General features: G+C 48.5%; 1 protein-coding gene across 2 annotated transcripts in view; it reads right to left on the bottom strand.

Moving 5' to 3' along the window:
- Positions 1 to 12,476, bottom strand: part of adkb (adenosine kinase b) — a 91,524-nt gene that overhangs the window by 6,927 nt on the left and 72,121 nt on the right. For both annotated transcript variants that reach the window (XM_030339632.1, XM_030339631.1), the window contains exons 8-9: positions 5,459 to 5,494; positions 456 to 570 (exon numbers count right to left, since the gene is read on the bottom strand). In XM_030339632.1, coding sequence (XP_030195492.1) covers positions 456 to 570; positions 5,459 to 5,494 — 151 coding nt within the window. The remainder of the gene's footprint in view (positions 1 to 455; positions 571 to 5,458; positions 5,495 to 12,476) is intronic.

The following is a 12,476-nucleotide window of genomic DNA, read 5'->3' as shown; positions in this document are numbered from 1 at the left end:
CGAGTTGGTGCATTGAATTTTTTTTTTGCTGAGGACCGTTCTGGAAGCCGTCCAAGACGATGTTAGACGTACTTCACAAATCAATGCCTGCTCCCTTTACATCCTCCGCACCACTTCTATGCTCTGAAATGACCAAACGTAGTGCGGGCGCTACGGGTCTCTTTTTTTCCACTTTGTTAAACATCTGGCGTCAATAGCGAGAGGTTAACTTCAAAGAAATTACAGATGCTACTCAGTTCCCTTCAGTAAGCAATCTATCATGTCTCTGACAACGGCCTGTGATGGTACGACGGGGGTTTTATGAGATAGATAAAGATGTTAGACGTGGGATGGCGGTTTGGGGGTTGTGGTGGTGGCTGGAATTGATTTGCATGTGTGAGGACCTTAAGTTCTGTATTATCCCACCGAGCCCGTATATGCCGGGGCGAGGAAGGAGGGAAGGCTTTAGTGCTTACCAACAGTGGCCACGGTGTCGTCCTTCCCCTGGGTGAAGACCACCACCCGCCGCCTCTTCTCATTCTGCTTGGGCAGGTTCTGGCAGTCCCTGGCGATCTGGGCGATGTCCTCCGTCTGTAAGCACATGAGGACGCGGTGAGAGTGTTACACCCCACGTTGGGAGAGACGTTACACCCCACATAGACCGTGGTGAGTCTGGGGAGTCAATTAAACATCATGAGCAAATTTGTCCCTCCTGTATTGACACGGGTAATCTATGATGAAAGATAGATACTGCTTAAAACTATTCATTCATCGAGGAGATCAATAGTCGTGATCAAGGATAGTTGGCCTCATCTGTCGGATATTTAAAAGAGAGCTTCAGGAATGTCCTTTTTTTTTTTTTTCTCGAGTGTGATCTAAATCTGTGAAGATACCACAACGTGGTCGGCTAACGTGTTCCGGTGTGTGTGTGTGTGTGTGTGTGTGTGTGTGTGTGTGTGTGTGTGTGTGTGTGTGTGTGTGTGTGTGTGTGTGTGGTGTGTGTATCCCTCCCTCCCGCCCCCGCCTGAAACAGGCCATCTCCCCTCAGCATCTGCACAGAATGGATCCTCGCCTGGAGAGAACACTCAGTAGTGTGTGCCTTTGATCATGAAGCGGGATGAGTGAAGAAAAAAAAAAAAAAACACCTCCCACACCTGTCAGTGCTGCTTTATTATTAACTCATCATCACGATGTACTATGAGCAGGTGGAGCGTCTTCCATCCGCCCCTGTTTCGCCCCGGACCTTTACATTTCCTGACGCAACCCCGGCGCCACCGCCAGACTCTCGGAAGCCCCGGGGCCCGACGGCGCTTCCTGGCACCGGGGGGGGGGCGGGGGGGGGGGCTGACACCGGAGAACCTTCGGGGCCGAGCAAATGCTGCGGCGGTGGCAGTAATCAGAGAGATAGGCTCACGCGCCGCCCTAGCTCCCGGCCCCCACCGTCTCACTCAAGCCGATGAGGTTTAACACCTCTAAATGCTTCCCAAACGTCCTTTAATCAGCCCTAAGAGGTCCGGCGAGACCTTGGGCATGGGGGGGAGAAAAGGGTGTAACACTCTAAGTAAGTGCTAATGGCGAGGTTAATACAGAGGCTGCGAGCAGGCGGTGGCGGCGGGGAAAGAAAGAACAGAAAAAAAAGAAAAGAAAGAGGCAATTTGTCACTGTGACTGAACGTAACCACAAGCACCGCCACCGCCGCCGCCGCCGCCAGTCGCCCGGACGCGAAACCACACGGGACACCCGGGGCGCGCTGGCACCCGTTGGTTTTATGTCGGGGGACATAAAGGAAAAAGGCCAATGTGTTTAGGTTTAGGAGCTAAAAGGTTGTGTTGGGAGAGATGTGAGGTGGGGTTAAGCATCGCCCCTGTTAAGTATGTCACGCCGCACGAGCGCACACACTCAAACACACACACACGCACACACACACACACACACACACACACACACACACACACACACACACACACACACACACACACACACACACACACACACGATAGGAATGTATGTATAGCAGGAAACGTACCTGATGGCTTCCTAAGCCTAAACAATATCAGAAAAAAAATGGAAGTTCAAACCTCACAAATGAAGCGAGCCGGTGAGCCGGTTTGATTTACTGCTGACAACAAGCAAGACATGATTGTGCTGCAGTTGATCAGATATGCATCAGCAAACCATCAACTCTGAAGGATTCATAAGGGTGTTAAATTCTATTACTCTTTGGAGACCAAAGAGAAATTGATCGTCTATGGTGCAGCCTGTCTGTGAAGCACTGCCAGGAAAGATTCAATTACTGCTGCTCTGCAGATATTTCTTTGGCCGGTCGGTGCTACTAAGTGTGCATGTGGATCCACTGATTGTTCTAAAGAATAGGAGTCCATCAATTATTTCTTTTTTGTGGCTATAAAACATATAGAGAGCTGGGTTGGTTGTAGCTGTGATTAAGTTATCATGTACTGTCGCATAAAGGGCTTGTACATCAGAATGCATCATGGGATATTTCGCCAGTGATACCCTTTTGCCATATTCAGAGGACTCAAGAGAGTTGTCTCACTGTAAAGTCCTAAATCAACGTTACTATACCATAACCAAGTTTAACGATGTCGTAACTTTGTTTTGCAATGTCTCGCATGAGTAACGTCACCCCATAATGACAAATAATTTCACCATGAATTACGAACAATGACTGAGAAATAACATCCCTACCAACATAACTAAAATTCCAATTTACCTATGATTAGAATAGAGGTCATTGTGATGTGACGTTGTGATGTCCAAGCACTATAGCATACTGTGTCACACAGTAATCAGCATCATTCACCAAGGAGAGAAACCATAACATTAGAGCACAGTTTATACACAGAGATTAATATATGCAATTGATTGTGTGATAATATGTACAATTCTAAATCTGTTAATGGCACAGGGGGTACCTCGGTTTACAACTGTGCCATTCTACGACGCAACTACAATTATACTGAACGCCGATCATTACCGGCTGACGGCAATCACTTTGGCCCGGTGCTGTGTTTGCTCATTAATCTGAAGCTAATGCTTGACGTGCTAAAACAAACACAAATCAGGTTAAGGCATGTTTACACCAGCTCGGGGTGAAAAGTACAAATGTATACCAGAGCAACGGCAGGTTTCTATGTGTTCCCTTTAGGAAGGGGGGGGTTTAAAACGCTGATGGCATTCAAACAGGACCCGTCGAGCGAGGCGCTATGTTCCAAACACCACAACCATGGCGTTGTTGGGCTCAGATATCAACCAGGGAGGGGGGGGTGAACATTTCAACTAGGCAGGCACTTTGCATGGCTCACTATGACCCGGTCCCTTTCCAAGTGTCGGGCCTGGTGCCGTTTGATGTCCGTCTGTCTGTATGTTTACAACTCACAGAGTACCAACTTCATTACTCATTCATTGTGGTTCTCTCTTGTTCCCTCGCATGGCTAATGGCTGCCTTAGAACACATCTTACGGACGAGTACATAGAATGGGTGATTATGATTTAAGTGGGTTAAACACCGCTCGAATGCAAACATACGCTCGGTTGTGAGCGGTTTTATTTGTGGCTGCGTACACGTGGAGGCGGGTACATGACCACGTGGTGCATGTTAATGTACATATTGGAATGGTCCTTATTCCCTGTTGATTGCCCACGCGCGTTTGTACATATGCAGATGCATGCATCTCAGATGTTATCCATCATATCTTACATGCATGCTTAATCACTGAAGGGAAATGTGTTGTGTTAGTACTACATTAGGTATGCATATAAAGCAATTATTGGCAATCAATTAAACAAGGGTTAATTCCTTTGTCCTAAAAGTAATTTGGCTACGAGCCAACCCCAATTTGAAATACTCGCTTGACTGAAATGATGCAATTGAAATGATGCTTATTATATTCGATATTAGTGCTCTCATGTAAGTTGGTGTTTAAAAAGCATTAATAATGGCTTTGTAAATCGATTACACCAAATAATTATAATGGTACCATTTGTTTTATAGGTGAACATCATTATTCACCTCAATTAACAAATGAGCCAAAACAGACTACCATGCATCAAGGCATATTATAAGGGGAAAAAGATTGAGTGAACGAGAAGCATGATATAGACACTGCATGAAGGACACCGTGTGAACACTTTATGCCCAACATATTGGTCTGATTAGGCTCCCGTTTGAAGCGCTTCTCACACTTGCACAGCAGCTTATATACATATTGGCATTATTTCAATCTCGTTAGTGCCTGGCCACGGCAACGCGGTCGTCAAGACCAACACCCAGGACCAGCCATAATAATTAAACCCTGGGAGTCCGGAAATAACATACATAACACCACACAAATCATATTCATCCCCTGCCATTTTTCATGTGTGTGAGTGTTCCGGCAAATCAAGTTGACATAGAAAAATGACAGAGAATTGTTAATACTGGAAGAGTCTGTGCCTTGCCCTTTCTATTTATTTTTTGAGATGGGAGCTCCTCCTCCCCCCCGCCTCCCCCCCCCCCCCGCCCTCCCCCCCCCCCCCCCCCCCTGCCTCCCGTCTACTCCCCCGCTCCTCTGCCTGCCTTCATCTCCTCTCCTCGCTTAAACCCGTCACTGCCATCAGGATCGCTTTTCTATTCTAGTCACGTTGATCACACCGTTAGTGATTCTGGATGACAATTATTCACACCGAGCACAGCCATATTCAAGGCAGCTCTGCCTTTGAAACGGAGACGACACTTAAAATACCTAAGCCCACCGCCACAGGAATTGCACAGAAGGCATTTTTTTGGTCTCTTTGTGGTTTTGATTACATATTTAAAAAAGCAGCAATGGCTTCATTTCAGGGGGAAAATATCAAATAATACAGAAATAAAATAACCAAATGAGGCATTTTATTCACCGCGGAAGAGGGAAGCTAAATGTGAAAACAAATAGGGAATGGGGGTTATTTTCCATGGACTAACAAGCTCCCCGTCATTTCCAAGTGACATGATCTCACACCACAGGTGGCCGTAATTTGGTTATCATAAGACTGCCGGCGTTGTACACTTTGCCACGGTGCTTGTAGCAATGAAAGAGAACACACATCATCTTCCGAGAGCAATGGAGCTAATGAGCGTGCTTTTTTAACCAGGCAACCTGACGATCACCGAGCCTGCAGGGGAAGGCTTGAAACCATGCCCAACTTCTCAGCTTCCCAAGAGGCTTTTCAAAATTCAATAAATAACATCTGTAGGCGATGTTGGGTGCAGACCTAGCAGAGTGCGTCATAACAGAGTGCTGGCTGAACAAAGAAACCATGACGACTGCCAGGTTTCCATAGCAACTGCTGCAAGGCCTGGAGAGTATAATAGCACATCAATCACTGTCCAAAAAGAACTTCATTATCAGCAGAAAAAAAAATAAAAAAAGGGGGGGAAAAAATAAAACGGGCAGTTTTTTTTCCCGGCGCTGTTTAGCGGGCGATCGTGGGGTCAACTCACCTTGAAGCCTTGCTCCTTTGCGAAGGTGGCCGCTTCCTGCGATAAAGGGAAGAAAAAAAAACAACATCACAAATGAGCAGTTCATTAAGGGGACGCAAATAGAGTAGGTTGTTACAGAACACAAACACACATACACACACACACACACACACACTAACAACAACAACACACACACACGCACACTAACAAAAACACACGCACACACACACAAAAAGGAGAAGACATGTCATTTTCGCCATCTTCCCCCCCGGGTGGCGGGTGCTCATGCGGAGTGCCCCAGGCCCCGCCCCCTGATGTCGTAGGTGACGTGGGCCGGACCGCTCCCTCCACCGCCCCACTGTCTCCTTTTACAACGGCGGCGGCAGAAGATAACACACACCACGTCCCCCGCCCGCGGGCGTGAACCCGACACCGAAACCCCCCCAAAAACACAATACTAATGTGTGTACATACGAGGGGGGGGGAATCCCCCAACAGTGAAATCCAGCACTGGACACCACGACAACGAGGCGGATCATTTAACCCCACTCTATCTCAATCACTCTCAGAGGCAGCCCCCTGTGTGTGTGTGTGTGTGTCCATCCCCACAAAACGCACACACACGCCATGACGGACAACTCCGACGCAATAAATTTGCTTTTGACCCCGGGATCGGCGTAATCGGTCGATGCCTCGATGCTAAATGATCCAATTATATGGGGAGGGGAGGGGAGGGGAGGGGGGGAGAGGAGGGGGGCTGCCCTGGTGTTGGCCTGGTGCTGAGACCTTGGGGAGAGGTTGACGGCGTGGGTCCTCCAGCAGGAGGAGAGGAGGAGATGACATGGAACAATAAGGTTACTGGTCCCGCGAGACGCGCCCCCCCGCGCCGCCCTGCCTTGGATCAACATTACAGCACCGGCGATATGTCAATTCATCTTCCCCCGTGACACCCACACACATACACACAGACACACACACACACACGCGCACGCATAAGATCACATGGCCACACGCCAACACAAAAGGGGAGGCTAGTCGATTAAGTGTAGTATTCAAGCTTTGTATTGATGAAGGTGAGCTGATTCTGAGATCTTCTTGAGTGTCTGGAATGGGTTTGCGTTGGTTTATTTACACCGGCGTTCCCTCAATAAAGGGCGTCACAAAGGGAGCACGAGGAACTTCATGAAAAATGGAACATCCTTGGGAACGACAATCAATGAAGGAGGGAGGAACAAGGTCGATTGGATGGCACACAGCTCTGTCCATCTCTCGCTCTCCTCCTCTCTCTCTCGTTCTCAGTTTCTCTCTCTCTCCCTCTAGTTAGCGAGCATTTGTGTGCAACAAAAAAAAAAACTTTCAAGAGCGAGTGGGTGTAAGAAAAGATAATTGAAGCCATTTTGTGAGCCACCTGTGAACTATGTAATCCATTTCAGGCATTTATTAGCATCTACGAGATCTTCATGAATGCCTATAATAATAATAACAAATATTTGCTTGCTCTAAAGATTAGTTAAAAGCTAATGCGCCGGGGCTGGGATGAATCAGTCGTTAAATAGACCGTGTTTAATGCGCGAGCGGCACTAGACTACAGATTTTACGCGGTATGGAATATATTGGATGTGCTGTGATGGCATGATGTAAGCGCCTCTTAACGGACAGCCCATGTGCTTCTTCAGCTGTCGGTTCAATGACAAGGGCTTCCAGTTACATATGGGAAAAATCCGCTCCTGCTGTAAACAAACCGGGGGGAAAAAAAATAGAAGAAGCACCCCGATCCACCGCCTTGCTTGGCCAACATATCTGCGACGGCGGCGGCGGCGGCGTCCCTATGACCCGTGTAGAAAAGGCTCTGAATGGAGTTGCTAGGGGATTTTTGGACTAGTCGGCTCTCCTTAGTGGCCGAACAAGGTGGTGTAAGGGAACAAGCTTTACCGACGCGGTGAGCCCCTGCTTCCTCCGCCCGGGAGCTAATATGAAGCCATCAGGACGTCTGAGATGTGGCTGCTGCGGAGGAGCTCATACTGTCAAAGGGATATTTTTAGAAGGCTTAAGCTAATAATCCAAAAGCCAGTTGTGTGTGTGGGGAGTGGGGAGCGTGGGCGGGGGGGTTGCTGGCAGTTTACTTCGGAAGTTAAAAATAAAACTAGGGATCGGGAAGACACATTTTGCCAAAACATCACGCCGTAAAATCAATATTTGGGGAGAGACAACAAACTTCGGGTCGGACGAGACGTTGTGTATACTTTCTGTGTGTACTTTTCTCCTTTTAATGGTAATAATATTATCCGTGTGTATTGACTCTTCTTTTAGATGTCTCTTAGATGACTTATTCTGATTTATGTCTCTTTTTTGTAAGCAGTTGTGCAGCGCATGTCAGCTGGCGAAAAAGTGAGAGGAGAAAAACATCCCCTTTCCCTGGGTTTCCTGAGGAATCTAAATCAAAGTGCAGGCCCCGGTGTTAAGGTTAATAAAAGTTGATAAGCTCCAAACCATAACTCCCCCCCGAGGCCGAAGAGAAAATAGGCGTTTGCTTGACCGTGGTTAGGCCAAGCTGAAGCTCAGGCAGAAATTCAATTGTTTTTGACATTGTGTGTGTGTGTGTGTGCGTGTGCGTGTGCGTGCGTGCGTGCGTGTGAGTGACAGAGCAGAGGGGAACGGGACCGTGACACATTGATTTCCATCCTATTTTAAGGATTCTGTACATTATTTCCCCCCGATAACGATTAGTTTTGAAGGCATTTTCAAACTCCACCAACCAGTGCGATCCCCATGGTTGCGTGGTAACTGTGAAACAACACCAGAAGGTTACAAAATGTGTCTTTAAAGAATCGGCCCGGGGTAATTATCACAGCTACACACCACGACAAATCACTCAAGGCCCTTACCACCGAGGAGAATGTAATGTGGTCTTTAACCCCTGTCCCGATAGCTCAGCCGCTTGCCAATGATTCATTTTTTACAGATGAAAGCCTGTAACATATAACACATTCACTGTTTTCCCTCACTCGCTGCTAGTTATCACTGAGGCGCGACAGACAGACTTCATAAATGCCTAGTAAAAACAACATCTGGCATTCAGCTCAATCACCTCCACCCAGATCGCTGCAGCATACATTACTGGGTGGCTGTGTTTTGGAGTAGGTGGTGGAGGGTGGGAGGGTAATCAAGGCATGTGATGTCTGGTGGGGAGGAGGAAAGGCTGTTGTTGTCCTTTGAGTGTCTCTCCTTGCCTTCCAAGAGGACAGATCATGGCCCTTTTTTCCGGGACATCAAAATGTCATCGCTCTGAGAACGCTGCCGTCGAAACAGGAAGTTGCCATATCAGACGTGTGTGTGTTGATAAGTACAGCAGGAGATAATTAATATGATGACAGAGGGCAGATAAGGTGATGTGAGTCAACTGTACCGAGACACTATGCGGGTCCGACCGGCCAGAATCTCCGCCCTCGTGTTTAAGGGGACAACGTTTCTACGAAAACTCGGCCCACAAGAAATGAGATGCAGGAAAATCATGCGAAGCAGAGAGGCTTGTGTGCTGCAGAATTCCCACTTTTGGGAAATTTCGCTCTACAATCAGATGACGCCGCCTTGGTCGTGTTTGTACTGAGCCATTGAGTCCAGGTGTCTTATCTCAGCCCATTTAAAATCGAATGTGCTTTCCAAGTCTTTGAAGGAAAACAAGTGATATGCGCGATTGTTAACCGGCTTGGGCCTGACTCTTCGACTAGGGATTCCTCTCCCTGATGCATTAGCTAAAATAATGCTCTTGGTTTGCTTGTTATCCACGGAAAATCCATTATTTCCATCGATAACGTACGCTATGCATTTCCAAAGATAAAAACCCTGCCATTGAGATGTTTCTTACGCAAATACTTCTACATTGAGGAGACACAATACGATGGGATTATTGGAAACACCTTTAAGCGTGTTCTTGACACTATTCATATGCTAACCAATTTCACTATATCCTGAAACCATGTTCATTATACACTCCATTGTTAGAGTGCAATTTCATTTATCTGAGGCAATTGCTCCTTAAGGGAATAACTAAGTGACTACACAATTTCCTAAAGTAGAAGCAATTCAAGCCAATAACCGACTTAGAATCTATGCATAATATACTCCACGTTGAAAAATAGAGCACACGCACACCATTAAAACGATCTGCAAATTGACGATAATAAGTGCATTTATTTACCGCAGACGGTAACAAAAAACCCAAGCCAAACAAATGATTGTTTATTGCAGAACAAATCGAGCCTCGTCCAATCACAGCGCAACACAAACATTGTGATGCGCCTAAATGTTAGCCAACCATCACAGGGATGACCTTCAGCTTCCTTCAGAGCGAGGCTAAATCAACGGGCTGCTCTGTCCGACCCCGTACCCTCCGAGGGCTCCGGCGAGGGCTCTCCGCCTCCATTCGTCTGGCCTGTCTGCGTACCAGCGCGGAACAGAGGTCTCTTTACAGAGCCCCCCGGGGCCACGCACTAAAGCCCCTCGCTGGGGTCCAGGGGTTAAACTATCGGAAACATGTGGGACACATAAATATGGCCGCTGATAGCCATCTCCAGGGGAGGTCTGGGGGGGGGGGGGGGGGGGACACGACGAAAGAGGGGGGAGCGGGGGGGTGAATAGTTGGCAGGAAACAGGTGGGTGGTTGTCTGTGTTTAGAGTGTGTGTGGGAGTGTGTCTGTTCGGTGTGTGTGTGTGTGTGTGTGTGTGTGTGTGTGTGTGTGTGTGTGCGTGTGTGTGTGTATGTCTGTCTGTGTGTGGGTGTGTGTCTGTCTGTCTGTCTGTGTGTGTGGGTGTGTCTGTGGGGGGGGGTGTCTGTGTGTGTGTGTGTGTGTGGGGGGGGGGTGTCTGTCTGTGTGTGTGTGTGGGGGGGTGTGTCTGTCTGTGTGTGTGTGTGGGGGGGTGTCTGTCTGTCTGTCTGTCTGTCTGTCTGTCTGTCTGTCTGTGTGTGTTCTCTTGTGGGACTTAATTGAGGCCATAGAGGCAGCAGCAGCACTGTGCGCAGAGGTTGCATTGGGCCGGTGAGGGTGGGTTATCAGCGCTAGGGGGGCTTCGATCACGCACCTTGGCCGAGGGGGCTTTCACACAGGGGGTCAGGGCGCGTCAGAGTGCCAGACACCGCCTGCCTCCCGACAGGAGGGATGACGGGGGACTTGGGGGGAGAGGGGGAGGGAGATAAACAAACAGTGGATGTATTCCTCCACCGCCGCCAAACAACACTAATTAGCGGACTATTGACAGGCAAACAAAAGCTTTGGTCTCGCACACAGTGTAATAACGCACGCTGCATTGTTCTGGTTTTCCCAATGGCTTGTGGGCAAGTTTTTTTTCCATCGCTAAAAAAAAGGTGTTGAGTATTTTACTCCAGAGGACGATGCCCACGTCAAGTCATTTTCGAGGCCTAAAATGATCTGGTTATAGTAATTTCTCTTGCTGATGGAAAACAAGGTTGCCCGGTAAAGCACTTGTCAGGGAGGGCTGATGCCAATGAAGCAGATTTTCAATGGGTCTGTCTTTTTATTTATTGCCGATATAAATTGCCTGATAGGTAGTGTATTACAGTCTCTGTAAACAAACAACGCGGAGAACAAATATGTTTCTGTGCTGAATTGACAGGAACAGCGACTGTGTTCCCCCCCCCCCTGTGTAAAATAACCATTTGAGCATTCGGGCTGCTCGGCGTATCTCTTAATGAGAAACAAAGATCTGCCAGGCTGGGATTTGCATGCCTCAGACAATGAAAAAAGCCCAGAGAGCGAGAGGGAGAGAAAAGAGTGAGAGAGAGGGATAGAGAGAGGGAGAGCAGGAGAGAGAGAGGGATAGAGAGAGGGAGAGCAGGAGAGAGAGAGAGAGCTAGAGAGAGAGAGAGAGAGAGAGAGAGAGAGAGAGAGGGAGGGAGAGGGATAGAGAGAGATGGAGAGAGGGATAGAGAGGGAAAGAGAACGAGAGCAAGAGAGAGAGAGAGCGAGAAAGAGAGATGAAATAGCTTGAGTTAATTCAAACCATTTGTGCGTGAGGAGTTCGGGGAATGCTTTGAAGGAGTAAATACATGCGCAGAGAAAAATGAAGAGGATGTCCAACATGTTATTTGTTGATGTGACACTAGACAGTCGCTAGCCAGAAGAGAAAAGTAGCAAACATGGCGCGGAGCCGGCAGCGGCGTTTTTCCATGTGTCCGCATACCACTGGCATGTGGTAGGTGCTCGGCGGAGAGAGAGGGGAAAAATAACCGCAGGATCTTTCTCGAAAGGAAATATTTGGCATGATGCAATCCAAATAAAGCCCACCGTAATTTAGCCCCGCCACAAAAACATCCAATTTGTTGGGTGCAAATGGGCGCGTTGGGCAGGCAGCAGTTAAGTGAGGTTCCTCCGAGTAAGCTCAAGGGGTCTTTGTGTTTCGGGGGGAGACACAGCGTACGAATGTGAGCGTACCAGGGGCTCGTAAGGGTAGCGCCGAGAGCGAGGGAGCGTTGACACGTTTGGAGGATCACCTGCAGAGTGTTGGTGGCTGGTCTTCCCCGAGCGCGACGATGAAAGGAGCGTCTACGAGACACTCTGTGCCGGGGCGATCCAAAGACAATTACCGCCTCTTATCTACTTGGGGGTTGACAAGAGGATTCGGGGTGTGTGTGTGTGTGTGTGTGTGTGTTTTTGTGCCTGTGTGTGTATGTGTGTGTGTGAACACAGTGGAGATCCAAGATGTGGTGGATCAGGAGGAAAAAGCGCCATGGCTGCCACGGAGCCATCGCAGCCCCACTGGTTGCAGCTCCGCTGGCCTCCAGCGTTGGCCAGACACTCTGGCATCAAGCCTTTGTATCTCTTGCTCGCTCCCGCTGAGACAGGGATACACCGGTCCTCCGGTGTCAGGCCGGTATCGATCTGCTCCCGGTGCAATATCTCCGCCATCTCCCATAATTACTCCCTCTTCAGAGGACTAGGCCACCCCCCCCCCCGCCTACCGGCCTTATCGGTCCATCTCCTTGTTAAAGGATTCGCGTTGAGGTCACATTTCACGGCAAATG

The sequence above is a fragment of the Gadus morhua genome, chromosome 18 (genome assembly GCF_902167405.1).
Source record: "Gadus morhua chromosome 18, gadMor3.0, whole genome shotgun sequence".
In the NCBI taxonomy this organism is placed as follows: domain Eukaryota; kingdom Metazoa; phylum Chordata; class Actinopteri; order Gadiformes; family Gadidae; genus Gadus; species Gadus morhua.
Note: the sequence above shows the minus strand (reverse complement) of the source record. Positions and strands in the feature narration are given on the sequence as shown.